This window comes from Heterodontus francisci, chromosome 38, assembly GCF_036365525.1.
Source record: "Heterodontus francisci isolate sHetFra1 chromosome 38, sHetFra1.hap1, whole genome shotgun sequence".
NCBI lineage: Eukaryota > Metazoa > Chordata > Chondrichthyes > Heterodontiformes > Heterodontidae > Heterodontus > Heterodontus francisci.
This window is the reverse complement of record NC_090408.1, coordinates 30,961,762-30,979,784: the sequence shown is the minus strand read 5'-3', so window position 1 is coordinate 30,979,784 and position 18,023 is coordinate 30,961,762. Positions and strand designations below refer to the sequence as shown.

The window sequence follows — 18,023 nt, the reverse complement described above, 5'->3', positions numbered from 1 at the left end:
TTTAATTTGGATCCTTCATTACTGGAAACGAATCAATTCAGACATTGGTTAATACAGGGATGACTGGACATTTTCAATGGGAAATGTTACATCAGAGGCCAGATAGATTGTATAAGATCGGGAGAGTTGGTGCCTAGATCCTGTTGAAATGTGGGTGACTTCCAATTTGTTGTTCGTGAGAAATGTTCCTTGACAACTAGCTATTTGTTGATCTATGCAGTGGACTCTGTTTGACATTTGCTCAGACAGGCAGGCTGAGAGATGTCCTTGATTCTCTGGCAGTATTTGGTGTAAATTGTGTAGAGAAAATGTTTTAAATATTGATTTGAATGGTACACTGGTCTCTTATTGAGAAATGCAATAGTCTAATGATATGGACGTAAGTTGAACTGGCTTAAATGGTTCTGTGATTGGCTAATTGGACTAATGTAATTGAAAGATATTGTCTAATGCTGTGGATGATTTAAGACAAAAGTAAAATGCTGGAAACATGCAACAGGTTAGTCAGCATGCAGAGCGAGCAGATAAGTTAACAGACTGTTCTGATGAAACGTATGCTTTCTCTACAATTGCTAGCTAACCAGAGTGTTTCCAGCATTTGCGTTTTTTTTATTTCTGCTGTTGACAATTCAAGTTTAACTTGTTAATTGGTTAGACAGCTAAGATAACTGTTTCATTGTGTCTGAGTTTTAATTCGTCCAAATTGAAAGGGTTTGGAATTATATTTCTGTGGGGAAGCTAGATGTAGTTAATCTTGGGTAAACTTTCAAAGCAGCAGAGTGACTGAAACCCAGGTAAGACTGTGGTAATACTCCACTACATAAGTGAATATCCATTTTCATCTTTTGTGTAGGTTGGAAGAGAGCCCATGGGAGGTGTCTTAGTACAATATATATATATATATATATATATATATATATATATATATATATATATATATATATATATATATATATAAAATAAATGAGTCTAGTAAAGTTAATAAGTGAGCATTAAAAAAATAGTCAGTATTGGTTAAATAATCTGTTGGTTTATAGCTTGAATCTCAGTTTAATTGTCTTCAGTCCACCTGTAGAAGAGGAGAATTCATTGCCGTGTGATTACATTGTGATGCATCCCAATAAATCTGGTGTCCTCTGCTCAGTCCTTGGGTCTTGCTATTGATCTCTTTTCGGTACAGGGCAGGTAACAAAATATTTATAGGGGAGGCAAAGCTTGCCTCTGGGAGTGCTTGGTATCGTTGAGCCTGAGAAAAATATTTTAATAAAACCCAAAAATCTGTTTCCAATTTTCTTCAAACAATCTCACCTACCTTTAACGTTCTCTCTAAGCTGCACCCAGTGTGTGGCCACACAGCAGTCCAGAACTTAGCGCGAAGGGGACAAACAGGCTGTGCACAAGAAGCGGTCCTTTTAAGATGTGCGCAAGTGTGGTTGTGAGACCATCTTAATGGGATTGTGCACAGAAAAGAGAAACTTCGAGGGAATGTTGCTACCCACCACCTTCCTGTATCTCAATCTTTTCTGTCAACAACAACAATATATTTACTTATGTCCGGAAACGCGTCCCAATCGGGTCACCTTGCAACCCAACATTTATTCCCTTTTTAATTGAAGAATATGTACAAATTTAGGTGCCACAAAAATGAGCATAACTAAGTGGCCTCTAAATCTGTGTTCATTTGAAGCAGAGGTTGAAACTTCAGAGCTTGTGTAATTTATTTTTGGAATATGTAATTGTATTGATTTTAATGTCTTTTATTATGTCATAGGATGCTGATGGAGAGCATGCCCGCAGAGCTATGCAGCGTGCTGGTGGTGGTGGTTCGTTCCCTGGCGGACCTGGGCCAGATATGGGTTCACCAATTGTTAATTTGCCACCGAACTTGGTCAACAACCCAAATATCCCTCCTGAAGTTCTCACTGCTCTGCAGGCTGGAAGACTTTTACCAACTGTATTTGTTGCGAATGTAAGTTTTTAATTTCTCTCCTTTTCCTGTAAAATTGAAAGAGAATGAACTGTTTTGAACTTGATACTTCTGTTTGTTTAGCTTGACTTTAAAGTGGGTTGGAAGAAACTGAAAGAAGTATTTTCCATGGCTGGGACAGTAAAACGTGCAGATATCAAAGAAGACAAAGACGGCAAGAGTCGTGGAATAGGAACTGTGATTTTTGAACAACCGCTTGAAGCTGTTCAAGCTATCTGTATCTTTTCCCTCATAGTGATGGTTTAAGATAACGTGTTTTACAAATAATTTTGAAAATGTTCAAAAACTCTGAATCTACACTTCAGAAACAATTGAGGCTATTCCTTTTAGACATTAAACTGAAACCAATAACCAGGATGAATATAGGCACAGTTTTCTGGAGTGGGGCATCTCCGCGTATACTGTCAGACAGACTTGTTGCTGTATATTTCAGTGCAAAAATATTTTGCCTACAAAGTTGAAGTGTGGGCTGCTAATGGCACATCAAGGGCAACATGGCACCAGGGACCTTAGTGATAGATGGGACAAACTGTACCTCCTTAACCAGTGACATTTAAGGATTGAGAAATAAAACGAAGGAATGAAAAAGGGGGTGAATCAGTGGAAGAATGCTGTCAAATCAAATAGATAGAGGGAAAGAACGCTTAGATTGAAAGAAAAAAAAATGGAAAATGGAGATTTTTAAATGCCAAGTTATAAAATAAACTCCCAATAATAATTCACTACTTGAAGGAAAGAGATGCCACACTTTTAATCATTTTGTGCCCAATAGGTAGTTTGGCAGTCATTAACAGTTATCACATTATTGAAAGGGTACTTTCCCTGTTGATAGACTTAACTTTGTAAATTTATTGGGCAATTAATGTGCAAATGCAGTAACTTCATGAAAATCATGGGCAGGTTCAGGGCAAAATGCCATTTTTGTAAATTGGCGCAAATCGGACAGCAATTTGTGGTAATTCATGGGGCATCTCTTCCTGGCCCCAAGCTGTTGGTTAATTTGCATATTAATAATGGCATGTGTTGTCCAAATGCAGAATTATTGCTGTGTCCATTTGCAGTATTTGAAAAGTTGACCACCTGCTTTGGCTGCTCGTGCCACTCTTCTCTGGTCAATAACTGAAAATTACTTCAGTTACCTAATTCATTATTCGAAAAGGAGCCTCAGTTATTATTGTCAAGGCGAATGCACACATTCCTGAGAAATATTTGCACTTGGGTGACTTAAGTTGAGCTATGCTTTTGTAGTTTGTCATCGAAACTTTTTCTGATTAATATTATTCCTTGCTCTTTGTGTACTGTGCTTCTCTTTTACGAAACATGCCATATATACAAGTGAGTGAGACCTTTAGAATCCTGATCACTCTTGTAACTTTCAATCGTGACATAAGATGGAGACAACTGTCAGCCTGCATCATAATGAACATACTGGCAAAGGGAAAACTGACCTGAGGGCAAGAATAAAAACAACCTGTTGTGTTCCATTTAGTTCTGCAGTTTCTTTTTTTTTGATGGTGTAACATCAAGGCCTTTATTGCCCATCCCTTGTTAGTCTTATTAGATTGTAGGTCTAAGGTTCTGAGTAGAATTGGGTGGAAGTCTGGATACAAGATTGAAGGTACCAAATACAATTGATGTGAAGGGATTGGCTTCGCTAGGTAAAGTAACTTGTACGGATACTAGTCTAACAGTCATGTATAATCTAAAATTGTATTTAAGTGCACATTTACTAGAGTTCGTAGTAGGCACGCCCCTTTGCAGTCTGTTATTTGTTTTTCATAAATAGCTGAGATCGTTTTACAGAATTAGGCATTGTCAGTTTGTCGCTATGTTTTAGTTTCCTTAACTTGTTTACAGCTATGTTCAACGGACAGCTTTTGTTTGACAGACCAATGCATGTGAAAATGGTAAGATTTGATTACATTATTACAACTATGATGGGGAAGAGTTTGGAAATGGAACAGTTCCCAGTTACAAACCAAATTCTTTCTTTTTTATAAAGGACGATAGATCTGTTCCACATGATGACTTCCGTTCCATGGATAACAAGACACCACAGTTACCTCGTAAGTCTAACACAAGATACCATAATACAAATTATGTAACATGAGTTCAGATAAGTTCCACAATCCTACGGTAGTTGTCATGAATTGCATAGTGTATTGGTTTCATGCCTGCTGATTTTGTTTGGTTTCAGGTGGACTTGGAGGTATTGGAATGGGACTTGGTCCTGGTGGCCAGCCAATAGCTGCAAATCAAATAAATATGAACAGTGCAATGGCGAATATGGGATCTGGAGGTATGCGGCTTAGAACTTGTCTGTAAGGTTCTGAATGAGAAAGGACAGTTACATACAATAAGTTCGTTGTGGCAAATTTAAATAGTTAAATATGAATATATGATCACTGCTACTTAACCTCTTGTCTTTATCTTAGGAATTGGAATGGATGGACCAGGCTATGGGGGAATGAACAGAATGGGTGGAGGTGAGATTTCTATGCTAAGAACCCAAGCTTTTATCGCATAAATTTATTTATCTTCTATTGCAAGTCTCTTTTTTTTCTCTCCCTACCTTAAGGAATGAGTGGTCCCAGTGGTTTTAGCAGTGGAATGGACGTAATGAACAACATGGCAGGATACGGTGGTGGAAACATGGGTGGCATGGGAAATATGGGTCGAATGGCAGGTAATTTTCTTTCTTATCACCTTGAGGCTTTATTATTTTTGATCAGTTTGGTGACCTTTTATTTATTATTGCAGGTATGGGTACGATGGATGACTTCAGAGGAAATATGGCTGCCGGAATGGGAAACATGGGAGGAATGGGCGGAAATATGGGAGGAATGGGCAGCAACATGAGTGCCATTGGAGGGATGGGCAGCAGTGTAGGTGGAATGGGAAGCAATATAGGAGGTACGTTTTTTAAAAAATAGTTGCTATATTGTAATATATTTTGTACTTCTATGGTGTCATTTCAGCTTGCTGGCGGTGTACTCATTAATGAATATCAACTAAATCATATTACTTGACTCCCCAGATGATTCAGTGAGTTTATGCACTGAATATCTCAAACATAGATCAAGATGATCCCAGGTTCAGTCAACGTTCTGTGTGGTTTTTTAACTGGAGGGAGTGTACCAATTGGCCTTGGTGCCCATTAGTTTATTATTGGGAGGGAAATGGGTCAGGATTCCAGCTCTCATTACTATCAAGCAATCCCCTGCTGCAAGTGCCCATTTGGATATAGGAGGAAGACTGAATCAGACTGGGTTATGTTGCATATGATTATCTTTCGAAACTGAATCAAGGATCTAATGTCCTTGTCAGTGTCCGTCCTCTAGATTACTCCCAGTGCCACATGCCAGTGAGTATATAAATAGGAGGATAGAGCAGGTGAATGTATGGCTGTGGTGCAGGAAGGAGATCTTTAAATTCCTGGAAAATTGGGACCAGTTTTGGGGTAAATGGGGCCTGTACAGGCTGTACGGTTTGCAATTTGCTGTTGGGAGGGTTTAAACTAACTGGTAGGGGTGTGGGAACCAGAAGGCAATATTAGCGAGTAAAACAAATGCACGTAGAATTGGGAGTGACAGATAGCACTGGAGTAGAAAAGAATAAGGTATTAGGTGGGGTTAGAATAAGAGGGAGTGTAATGTCTCAATTAAGTTTAATGTGCATGTATGTGAATGCGCAGAGTGTGGTATATAAGGTTGGTGAGCTGCAGGCACAGATAGCCACGTGGAAATATAATGTCGTGGGGATAGTGGAGACCTGACTCAGAAAAGGATAACTGGGTACTAAATGTTCTTAGATGTGAAGTGTTCAGGAAAGATAGGTAAGGAAGGAGAGGAGGAGGGGGAGAAGTATTGTATAAGGAGTAAATTAAGGACAGAATCCATTTGGCTAAAACTAACGGCTACTATCGCTTTGGGTACAATCTTATAGGCCACCAATTAGTGGGAAAGAAATAGAGGAAGAGAATTACAAGGAGATTAGAGAGGTGCAAGAATTATAGAGTAGTTATAATGGGCGACTTTTACTATCCCAGTCTATATTAGGATAATAGCGTAAAGGGCAGAGAGGAGCAAGGATTTCTAGAGTGTGTTCAGGAGAATTTGCTACATCAGTCTATTTCCAGTCCAATGAGGAAGGAGGCATTGCTGGAGTTAGTTCTGGGGAATGAGGTAGGTCAAGTGAATCAAGCTTAAGGAGGGGAACATTTAGGGACGGTGACTTGCATCATAAGGTTTAGGTTGGCTATGGAAAAGGACAAGGAGTAATCCCAGAATAAAAATAATTAATTGGAGGAAGGCCAACTTCAGTGTAGTGAGAATGATTTCAATTTATTTGGCCAGATCCAAAGATTGGCAGGCAAAGTTAATTAAATGATGGGCTGCCTTTTAAAGAGGAGATATTCGGGTACATTCCCGCTGGGGGGGAAAGTAGGGCAAACAGATCCAGAGCTCCATGGATGACTAAAGAGATAGAGAGTAAGGTGAAGCAGAAAGAAGGTGCAGATGTCAGTTGAATAATACAGTTGAGAACCAGGTTGAATTTAGAAGGTTCAGAGATGAAGTGAAAAAGCAAATAAGAAGCAGAGACTGTATGAGATGAGACTAGCAGCTAACATAAAAAAGAACCTAAAAGTATTCCACAGGCATTTAAATAACACAAGGGTGGTAAAAGGAGGAGTGGGGCCAATTAGGGTCCTAAAACATGATTTACACATGGGGACATGGCTGAGATACTAAATCAGTACCTTGCATCTGTCTTTATCAGGAAGAAGGTGCTGCACAAGTCATGTTGAAAGAAGAGTTAGTTGAGCTGCTGGATGGGCTAAAAATTAATTAAGAGGAGGTACTAGATAGGCTGGCTGTACTTAGAGTTGATGATTCACCAAGACTGGATGAGATACATCCAAAGCTACTGAGAGAAGCAAGAGTGGAAATTGTGGAGGCACTGGCCATAATCTTCCAATCCTCCTTACGTACAGGAGTGGTACAAATGGGCTGGAGAATTGAAAATGTTGCACGCTTGTTTTATAAAAAAAAAGTGTAAGGCTAAGCCCAGCAACTATAGGCTAATCAGTTTAACCTTGGTGGGAAAGCTTTTAGAAGAGAGAATTCGGGTCAAAATTAAGTCATTTGGGCAAATGTGGATTAATTTAGGAAAGTCAGCATGGATTTTTAAGGGCACATTGTGTTTAACTAATTTGCTTGACCTTTTTGATAATGTAACGGAGCGGGTTGTTGAGGGTAATGCGGTTGATGTGATGTACCTGGACTTTCAAAAGGCATTTGATAAAGTACCACGTAACAAGCTTCTCAGCAAAGTTAGAGCACATGGAATAAAAGGGACAGTAGCAGCATGGATACAAAATTGGCTGAGTGACAGGAAATGGAGAGTAGTGGTGAATGGTTGGTTGTTTTTCACACTGGAGGAAGTTTTATATAGTGAGGTTCCCCAGGGGTCGGTGCTAGGACCCCTGCCTTTTCTCGATTTATTTGTTGATGATCTAGACTTGGGTGTACAGGGCACAATTTCAAAATTTGTGGATGACCCAAAACTTGGAAGTATTTTGAACTGTGACAAGGATAGTGATAAACTTCAAAAGGATACAGTGGTGGAACAGGCTGATAAGTGGCAGATGAAATTTATTGCAGAAAAGTGTGTAGTGATTCATTTTGGTAGGAAGAATGAGGAGAGGCTGGACACACGCAGTCCTACCTTTTGCTCTGCTGGGAGGAAAAGGGAAGTTGAGTAGGTAAGCGTCACAATTTGAAAAGCCTGCCTGAGCTGGGAGTCCAGGATGTCAAGGAGGGAAACGTGCATCCAGACTCCACAGACTGAGTCTGTGCAGTGAGCGTCTCTATGATGTCATCTCACTCATGCTGCAGCTTCCTTCCTTTCCATCCATCCAAAAGTGGGACGTACAGTAAGTGCACTATGGATGTAAAAACGACTGCTGTCAACTGGAGAAAGTGAACATTCTGGTTCACTTGGGCGCAGGGGAAAAAATGGAAGAACTCTGGCTCGGGTCAGATTTGGTTCTGTCGGGTTTGGGTCGGGTTTTTTTTTTTTTTCCAGACCCGCGCCAGCCTTTAGTGGCAGAGGAACCTGGGATTGTGCACAAATCGTTGAAGGTTGCAGGGCAGGTTGAGAAAGTAATTCATAATGCATACGGGATCCTGGGATTTATAAATAGGAGTACAAAAACAAGGAAGTGATTGTGAATCTTTATAAAGCATTGGTTTGGTCTCAACTGGGATATTGTGTCCAATTCCAGGTACCACACTTTAGGAAGGATTTGAAGGCATTAGAGAGGGTGCAGAAAAAATTCACGAGAATGGTTCGAGGGATGAGGGACTTCAGATACATGGATAGATTGGAGAAGCTGGGCCTGGTCTCCTTGGAGTTGCTAGAGGTGTCTGGACAGAGTAGATAGGGAGAAATTGTTCCCATTGGCCAAAGGATCCAGAACCAGAGGATACCAATTTAAAGTGATTGGCAAAAGAAACAGAAGCGACATGAGGAAAAATATTTTTACAATCTGGAATTCTTTGCCTGAGAGTGTGGGTGAGGCAGATTCAATTGAGGCCTTCAACAGATAATTAAACAATTTCCAGAAGAGAGAAAATTTGCAGGGCTACAGGGAAAAGGCAGGGAGTTGAGCTAGGTATGTTGCTCTTGCAGAGAATCAGCACAGACACAATGGGCCAAATGACCTCCTGTCCTGTAGACGTTCTGTGGGATTAATTATGAAGAGCAGGGTTAACCTAGGTGTCTCAGCCTTGGCAACTTAAATTGGATATATATCTCCAACCACATCTAAGCACAACCTAAACATACAAGTGGGAAAACTCAATCGTTCGGGTTCTGCTGCAAATACATAGCTTTCAAAATGTCGACTAACTTACTGTTTAGTATTTTTTTGAACTGCCTTGCTTTTTAAAACAAGAATATTAACTTTGTTTTTGTTCCAGATATGTACCGCGCAGGAATGGGGTCAACTGGCATGGGAGGTAGTTTTGATCGAGAATTCGGAAGAAGTGACATGGGAATGAACCGTGGCTTTGGGGACTCATTTGGAGGAATGGGTAAGAACCTGAAGACAAACTTTTGTGTGATCTGATAATTGAGGCCGAGGAAAAGATGCACATTTTAAATGTTCTTTGTGACTCATTTGGAGAACCCAACTCTTTGAAAATATGCAGCCTTCTTTCCTATTTGCCTGCACCCCTTTTCCCCATGCGCACCCAAATTTGGAAAGTTATTGTTTTGGTTGCATTATTTTGTATTTGAGAATTCAGCATGAGTCTTTTGAAGGATCCAAGATTCAGAACTTCACACTACATCAATTTTATATTTACCAAATAGTTCTACCAAGCTCCCATTTGTGAAATGGGAGTGAGGAGAATGGTAGGGAAGTGAAAATTTGGCATTGGTGGATAAGTGTAGACAGCGTTATGGAGATCTAATCTTATCCACCACATTGTTATTGTTTTTTAAAAATTGCTAACCATTTTCAATATGCTTTCCTTGTCTGTGATACCTGTTCCTTTGAATATAATCGAGTTGAGTGGGTTTTCCACTAAGGTGGGGGAAAGGTTGTGAAGATGCTAAAAGCTGAAACTTTAAAGGAATTTGTTTTGCTCTAATGGCAACTTGGTTTTTTGAAAGAAATTAATTCATAAAAAATGATTCTTTTGTAAAGGTGACTTTTTATAGTTTAGTTGAACATAAGCAGACGTCATTTTGGCTGTTTATTTCTGTAAGTCGATGTATTGAACATGGAATAATTTCAGATAATTTATGAAAATCAAAGTTGCCAGGAATTTTGAAAATGGTTAGCTTTTCTAATTTATATGGGGAACTGGTTGGTGCCAGTGGATTAGATACTGAGACCTAGGCTTTAAAGCCTGACAATGCTATAACCCAAATTCTGTGCCGCCCGATATGAAATGAGTTTGGCAGTTTTAATCCAGTACCCGCTGGATGTGGTGCACAGCAAAAAGCTTTCTGAAATTAGCTCTGTTACTTTTACTTCGGTGTGACAAGTGTCACAATGGTGCAGCAGAGCTCCTTTTCATAGTAGGGTTGAAGGGCATTGTTGGTGCAGAGCAAAGGAAGTGCTGTCCAGTCACCGACAAATTATAGATGATAGTTGGTTTTGATACCTCTCGTCTGTAAAGTGAATGTTCACAAAAATTTCCCCCCTTTTTTTTTAAACCTTTCATCTAATTCATTTTGTGCACTGCCTATCTGGGGGGAAAAGACATCCATCTCACTTTATTGATGCAGATCACTTCTGTGGAGCTGGAAAAATTAAATTAATTGTTCAAACAGCTTTCTCTTTTTTTTCTTTCCCCTTCAAGTTGAGTGCTGAGAACATTTGCTGCCCATGCCATGACCATATTTCTCATGTGAAATGGTTGCTGCAGAAATCTAGTGAGGAGATGCCTTATGCAATTTCTCACATATTCATCTAATTGCAGTGTTTAGAAGGATAAATGCACAGCCTTTACTCAAATTAATGGCTGCAGTACCTCATAAGGTCAAAGGAAGATGACTTTATTTGGTAATTGATTAAAGTTTAAGGATTGAAAAATACTACTGAGCATTTCAATAATTTGCTGCTTTTTTTTGACTCTGAAGAGCTGCTGATGGATTTTTACCTCCCTTGTTGGCCAGGCTACAAATTGGTCTAATTGTTTTTGAGCAATATTAAAATTTTGTTTGTTTAAGTGAGTTGTCTAAAATATTTACCATTGGTTTTACTCCCTTTTAGGAGGTGGTATGGGTGGAGGTCTCGGAGGAAGCATGGGCGGTGGAATGGGTACAACTGGCATGGGCCCAATGGCATCTGGATTGGGTAGGTTTTAATTAATAGTTCAAATGTTTAACATTTTGAATGGCCTTCCATACTGGAGGTATCACTAGGTATGTGGAGAACAACGTTTTTTAATGGTTGGCATTGGGAGATGATCATTTTTGATGTCCTTGCTTTTGAATAGATGCACTGGCCAGTAATTGCAGAATCATACTCCAACAAGTTCCAATCTGGGGACTGTTGGGAGTGGAAGGCAAAGGCTCTGAAGTATTGGGTACTTTTTGTGATTCATTTATGGATAGTTTGGTGACCTAGTACCATAAACATCATTATTACTGTTTAAAATATTCTGCATTGAAATTGGGGAATTAAACCTGGATGAGAATGTAGTCCATTCTGGCTTTGTGTGTTGGTTTTATAAAAGCTTTGCCCTTACAAAACCATCAGTTATTGTCATTCAGTTCATAGGTCTACAGAGAGCTGCCTTTTCATGACTAATTGGAATCTTTAAAAAAAAAGCTCTCATCACTACAGTAGAAGTGCCTGTGAGGTTGAGATTAAGGTGCATTGTTGAGAACATAAATGTGGTGCCCAAAAATGAACCTTCCTCCAGATGGGGTCTGACCATGGCTGTATACAACTGAAGCATCATTTCCTTACCTTTTTTGTATTCCAGTTCCCTCCAAGATAAAGGCCAAAAATCCATTAGCCTTTTAAATTTTTTTAAAAACCGATTAGATTTTAATCTGTGTACTTAGACTTCCAAATCTTTGTTCTTATACAGGTTCTATTTTCTCACCATTTAGAAAATACTCCAATCTATCTTTCAAATTGAACTCCTTTTGCCATAGTCTTGCCCACTCACCTTGAATCTGTCGCTTTGCAACTTCTTGCTCCATCTGCACTAACTGTCTCTCTTAAACTTGGTGTCACCTGAAAAACTTGAGTATACAACTTTTTTCCTTCATCCAAGTCATTATTAAATATGGTGAAAGGTTGAGGCCCCACAACAGATCCCTGTAAAATACCACTTGTTCTGTTGATCCTGGGATATTTTCTGTATAAAAGTCTCGATTATTAACTGGCATGAAACATTACCAGGTAAATCATTGATATTTTAATTTCGTGCATTCTCCCTAAAACCCCAGAAACTAGAACAGACTTTCAGTCTTGCTGAGGGACTAGAGATGTCCCTATTAAAAGTTGATTTGTGGCAAATGTACTGTTGAGTAGTCACATTTTGATACCTTGTTGGAAATTCAGATGCTGTTATTCCCTCTTCAATTTGCTCTCACCACAAATTTTAGATGTTTTTATTTATTTGAGATGTTTGTAGAAGTTAATTTCATAACTTAATGCTTAAACAAAAACTTGCATATATATAGTGCCTTTTGCAATCTTTGGCTGTAAAGAGCTTTGGGGCATCCTATGAAGTACCTTTGAAGTGTAGTCACTGTTGTAATGTAGGAAACGTGGCAGCTAATATGCACATAGCAAAGTCTACGAACAACAGTGGTTATGATATATAACTGGCTTTTTTTTTTTGAAGTGATATTTGAGGAATAAATATTTGCCAGGACACAGATGAACTCCTCTCAGATCTTTTATGCCCATCTGAGCAAGCAGATGGGGGCTCTCAGTCTAACATCTCAACTGAAAGCAGTTCAGTACACTACTCCCTTAAGCTGAACTGACACTCCAATGCAGCACCATGTGCTGTAGACTCTGGAGTGAGGGCTTGAACCCACAACCTTCCAACTTGAGCAAAAGTGTTATCACTGAACTGAGGCAGAATGTAAGATAACTTGGTATATCCAATTTGAAATATTGAACTGAACTATTGAAGCCATTTTGACCTGTTTTGTACCATAGGGGGTGGAATGCCTGCTATGAATAGCATGGCAATGGGTATGGATCGCATGGGTTCCAGCCTTGATCGGATGGGAACAGGAATGGGAGTAGGCCTCGACAGGAGCATGGATATGGATCGTGGGTATGGAAGCTTGAACACTGGCTCAATGGGAAGTGGATTAAGAGACCGTGGAAGTGGCTTTCGAGGCTGCCAGATTTTTGCAAGAAATGTAAGCAGCAGCTTGGCTGTTTCTGAAGCTTTTCCTTTACATGAAAAAAACACATGCACAAATAACAACTGTAAATACTTTGCTTTCAGCTTCCGTATGATCTAACATGGCAGAAGTTAAAGGAAAAGTTTAGTCAGTGTGGTGAGTGTTTATCTAGTCCTTTTGTTCTGCTCTAATGTTCTCAGTAGTGATATGGGAAGTTTGATTTTCTTGATATGCTGCTTTTCAGGTCATGTAATGTTTGCTGAAATAAAAATGGAAAATGGCAAGTCCAAGGGTTGTGGAACTGTGCGTTTTGATTCTCCAGAAGCAGCAGAGAAAGCCTGCAGAATGATGAATGGCACAAAGATCAGTGGCAGAGAGATAGATGTGCGTATGGATCGTAACGCGTGAATGAAAACCATGTGATGTACAGGAAAATACAGCATGTCTGATTAGCTTTATTCTGCTTTTTGTTTTGTACTGAAGTGATTTCCAGCAGCTTAGTGGAAGCTTACCTATTGTGTGAGCTGTAATGTAATTTTAAAGATTGCCAGCCTTTGTAATTGAATATTGACACTGTTGTATGTTCACGTAATTTCTGTTATCAGAATGTCTTTTTTATATATAGTAATTTAGACATATTGCTGGTCACTTCTGTTTGAATGGATAAACTGTTTTTAATAAAATGTTGTCTGACTTAAATTGTTACTAAAATTGTCACTGTAAATAAATTCTAGAGTCATTGACAACACAGTGGAGGACTGTTACACAATTGCCACTTAAAGAAAAACACAATTCATGTAGCCAATCAACATTTAACTACAAGACTTGGACAGGAAAAAAATGTTGTGCCAGGACTTTGCTGATGCACTAAATTTACTGTATGCAGTTGATCTCTAGGCAACACAGTTTTCCTGTGCCTCAATGAGAATAACTTCAGACATCTTTCAATGTTAGTATCAATTTGGCACTCAGCAAACTTTGGTACTTGCTGTATTGAATTACTGTTAAACTTTTCCATGTGGATGTTAACCTTGATGGTTGGTTCCTTTTGGTTTTAGCCAAGAATTGGTGAACTCTGCATATCTCCATTAGTATGATTGTAGTTCCTCTTGGACCTGAATTTTTATATTCACCTTTTTAACCTATTGTAATCTTGCAGAATGATTCTAGATTTGACTGCTACATGTCCAGTCAGTTCAGGTTAAGACCAGGCCGTTTGTGAAACTAGAGTTCATTGAATCTCTTAAAGTGTATTTCAGTAGTGGCTTATGTATCCTTTTACCTTATTGTACAGGAGAACAGTGGGAAAATCTCTAGTAGTTAACTCTTTAATTAGTAAAACTGCAAATTGACAAACTAATTTTTACCTGAAACTAATAGTTTCAGGAAGGATTTGCAGTTTACCTGACCTTAGTCATACAGCACAGAAACAGGCCCATTTTCCAGCGCTTGGCCCTTAGCCTTATCTGCTATGGCGTTTCAAGTGCTCATCTAAATGTTGAGGGTTCCTGCCTCTACCACCTCTTCAACCAGTATGTTCCAGATTCCAACTGCCCTCTGGGTGAATTTTTTTTTCCTCAAATCCCCTCTGAACCTCCTGCCCCTTAAATCTGTGTCCCCTCGTTATTGACCCCTCCGCTAAGGGAAAAAGTTTCTTCCTATCTACCCTATATGCCCCTCATAATTTTGTATACCTCAATCATGTCCCCCCTCAGCCTTTTCTGCTCTAAGGAAAACAACCCTCACCTTTTCAGTCTCTCTTCATAGCTGAAATGCTCCAGCCCAGGCAAATCCTGCTGAACCTTTTCTGCACCCTCTCCAGTGCAATTACATCCTTTCTATAGTGTGGTGCCCAGAACTGTACACAATACTCCAGCTGTTGCCTAACTAGTGTTTTATAACCTCCCTGCTCTAATATTCTATGCCTCAGCTAATAAAGGCAAGTATCCCATATGCCTTCCTAACCATCTTATCTACCTGTGCTGCTGCCTTTGGTGATCTATGGACAAGTACACCAAAGTCCCTCTGACCTTCTGTACTTCCTAGTGTCCTACCATCCATTGTATATTCCCTTGCCTCGAGTCCTCCCAAAATGCATCACCTCACACTTGTCAGGATTAAATTCAATTTGCCACTGCTCCGCCCATCTTACCAACCCATTTATATCCTTTATTCTAAGGCTTTCCTCCACTATTTACGACACTACCAATTTTTGTGTCATCTGCAAATATACCTCCTATATTCATATCTAATTCATTAATATACACTACCTTGTCTGAAAAGTCTTCCTTTCGAGGGTAAAATACTAAAATTCTTCAGTGTTGCATGATGTAACAAGAAAATTTCTAATTGCTAATTAAGCTCATGCATTTTTTAAATTCCCAGCCTGGATCAATTTGCCTACATATGTCATTCAGCTTCAAGTAATCTGTTGTGCTGATATAGTATCCAATTCTTTGTCTTCCCTACTCCCCTGACATTTTCCTCTTTCCCCAAAGTACAGAAACCAGTGGACAAATGCAGTAAATAGCATCCTGCTAACACAATCTTTCTTTAAGAGGTAGAATAAGCTCCTTTGTGCTGTGAAAGGAGCTCTTGAGGGTATTAAAGCTATAAAATGTATAGATTAAATGTGGAAGAAATAAATCCAACTCTAGCTATTCAGGGTATGTTTTACTTCGGATTAGTAATGGGTTAGGTTGTTTCTAGGTATTTAAAAATTTATTCAATTACAATACTTTTTTTGCATTCATTGATCTACAAGACACAAAACACTTGCATTTTGTTTTTGCAAAAGCTTCCAAATGTCCTGTTCAGTAACAGCCATATTTGTTCTCTAACTGTTCTTTCTCCCCACCCTTCAAAAAAAAAAAAAAAAAATTCAAGGTTTTGTGAAGCTGAAAACATCTAAATGATCTTCCTGGTCACTGCATTGGGCTGGAATGTTATTTCATAATTTTTTTCCCTTCTGGATGATTGCTGAAAAGGGCACAGTGAAATATAGTCCATATTAAATAAACTCGTATCACTGACATAGCTATTTAGAATTGAAGGAAAATTTTAATAGATCACTTGTCCAGACTGTTGTAGTTTAGCAGGTGCAATATATCTACTATTGGGACCCTTTAACTCGCTTGTTAAATCAGATTCTTGTGTTCATAATTCTCTATCCAAAATGGTCCAGAGCAAGTTGTTTAATTAATAGATTTAAATAGCACCATTGACACAAACATTCTATGGTACTTCACAAGAGTGGAATCAAACAAAACTTGGCTGAGCTCAAAGATATTAGGACAGGAGTGTAAAGATGGAGATGTTTAAAAGGAGGGAAAGCCAGAGCTTAGATGGCTCAAGGCATGGTCTCATTTTGGGGGGGGGGGGGGGGGGGCAGGGTTGCAATGAAGTGGGGAGTGCACAAGAGGCTAAAGTTTAAAAAGGACCAAAGTCCAAGATGGAGAGATTTGAAAACTAGGATGAAAATGTTAAAATGGGAATGCTGGTGGACTGGGAGCAAATGTAGATTAGTGAGCACTGGGGTGAACATCACTTGGTGTATGTTAAGATGCAGGCAGCAGAGATGTGGCTGAAGAAGTTAATGTAGGGTGGGTGATCAGGAGCACGTTGGAACAGTGAGATCTAGTTGAGACAGGAGTGGATGTTACGAAGTAGGTAGTCTATGGTGGAGGTTATGGATTCGGAAACTCAGCGCAGTTTGTGAACTGCTTGATTTAGCATGAGATGGCAAGTAGGGAGAGAGCTGGAATTGGTATAAAGAGAATTTGTGATGGGGCTGATGACTATAGTGTCAGTCTTGGTGTTTGTGACACAATTTTGGCTCATCCAGAACTGGATGTCATACAAGCAATCTGACAGTGGAGGGGTGGTGGTTAGAGTAAAGTGTTGCCAGCATAAATGTGGAACTTGATATCTTTGGCTAATGTCACTGAGTGGCAGCACGTCGATAAGAACAGGGCTGGTGGGAAGAGAAGCCAATGAAGCAGATTCTTTAGCTACGCCTGGATGAGCAAGAATAGAACGAACCTAAGACCATTCCACAGCTGGACAATGGAGGAGAGATGTTGACGTGGATGGTGTGGTTAACAAAGGTTGCAGCCAGGAAGAAAAGGATGTGTGATAGTGCATCATGGTCCGTTACAGAGCATGTTACTTGTGACTGATTCAGGCTTTGGCAGGGTAGAAATGAGGTTCAAATGAGAGTTCTGGGAAAACTTGGCACTGATTTTAGAATTGATCTGATCTGAGTGCAAAGGGAGGTTGGAGACGGGGTGCTAGTTCAACAGAGGTTATGTTTGAGGATGGGGGTGGGGTGATTTTGTATTTGAAAGGTATTACCCCCCCCACTTCAGGGCAGAAAAGTGTTTGCCTTCTCTGCTAGCAAGAGTAGGTGATAGTCCAGTGGGAATAGGGTTGAGAGAGCAGGTGGGGCTCAGGGACAAGATGCGATTGACAATGGTATGAGAGGAAATAGTGAAACTACTGAAATGAGCTAGGGCAGATGGCAAGATTGGCTTGGTGGGTAACTGAGTGAGGGAGCTGAAATGGATGGTCTCAATCTTAGTAACAAATCTGTAAACCCCTCACCAACAAGTGCAACGAGCTTAAGGAGAAATGAAGCCAAGAGTTATCTTTGCATTCCTGGTGTAGTGAGCAGTTTTGGCAGTAGAGCAGGGTCTGAGACGACGTGTCCTCATATAATATCGGTGAAATTAATATTTTAAATCATCTTTGGTTATAAATACATCATAATTGCACCTTAATGTGTTTTCGTATTAGTCACATGTCCTTACAAGAATATTGCCCAGCATTCCCAGTTCATTTAGAATTGAGAGAGAGAGAAAAACCAAATAGGCAAATAAACACGATACTCCAAGTTTCTTATCCAGTTTCCATCCATTAACTTGAATCGCCACAAATATGAAGATGATGGAAAGGAGAAGAGAGGTTGTTGTGTAGGTCATGCCACCACTGTTCACTTGTACAGGCGATACATCAACAAATACGGTTTTAACAAACCAGGGCACACCTAGACAAAGCATATCAAATACATTGGAACCTACAATGTTCGACATGGCCATATCTCCTTTACCTGTGGGTGGTGTGGGGAAAGAAAGAAAAATAT

The 18,023-nt window shown here is 39.6% G+C and overlaps 2 protein-coding genes across 6 annotated transcripts in view; one reads left to right on the top strand and one right to left on the bottom strand.

Annotated features, from left to right (window-relative positions):
* myef2 (myelin expression factor 2) overlaps window positions 1–13,594 on the top strand; it is a 25,618-nt gene extending 12,024 nt beyond the window's left edge. The window contains exons 6-18 of the mRNA XM_068018021.1: window positions 1,772–1,969; window positions 2,051–2,204; window positions 3,845–3,894; window positions 3,990–4,053; window positions 4,185–4,286; window positions 4,423–4,473; window positions 4,566–4,673; window positions 4,748–4,900; window positions 8,971–9,084; window positions 10,776–10,859; window positions 12,690–12,898; window positions 12,988–13,039; window positions 13,128–13,594. Of these exons, the coding sequence (XP_067874122.1) occupies window positions 1,772–1,969; window positions 2,051–2,204; window positions 3,845–3,894; window positions 3,990–4,053; window positions 4,185–4,286; window positions 4,423–4,473; window positions 4,566–4,673; window positions 4,748–4,900; window positions 8,971–9,084; window positions 10,776–10,859; window positions 12,690–12,898; window positions 12,988–13,039; window positions 13,128–13,291 (1,503 nt within the window). The 3' untranslated portion in view covers window positions 13,292–13,594. The remainder of the gene's footprint in view (window positions 1–1,771; window positions 1,970–2,050; window positions 2,205–3,844; window positions 3,895–3,989; window positions 4,054–4,184; window positions 4,287–4,422; window positions 4,474–4,565; window positions 4,674–4,747; window positions 4,901–8,970; window positions 9,085–10,775; window positions 10,860–12,689; window positions 12,899–12,987; window positions 13,040–13,127) is intronic.
* slc24a5 (solute carrier family 24 member 5) overlaps window positions 13,544–18,023 on the bottom strand; it is a 20,519-nt gene continuing 16,039 nt past the window's right edge. For 2 of the 5 annotated variants that reach the window (XM_068018018.1, XM_068018019.1), the window contains exon 9: window positions 13,544–17,990. In XM_068018018.1, the coding sequence (XP_067874119.1) occupies window positions 17,674–17,990 (317 nt within the window). In that variant the 3' untranslated portion in view covers window positions 13,544–17,673. The remainder of the gene's footprint in view (window positions 17,991–18,023) is intronic. The other 3 variants (XM_068018020.1, XR_010969726.1, XR_010969725.1) reach the window with 3 other exon arrangements.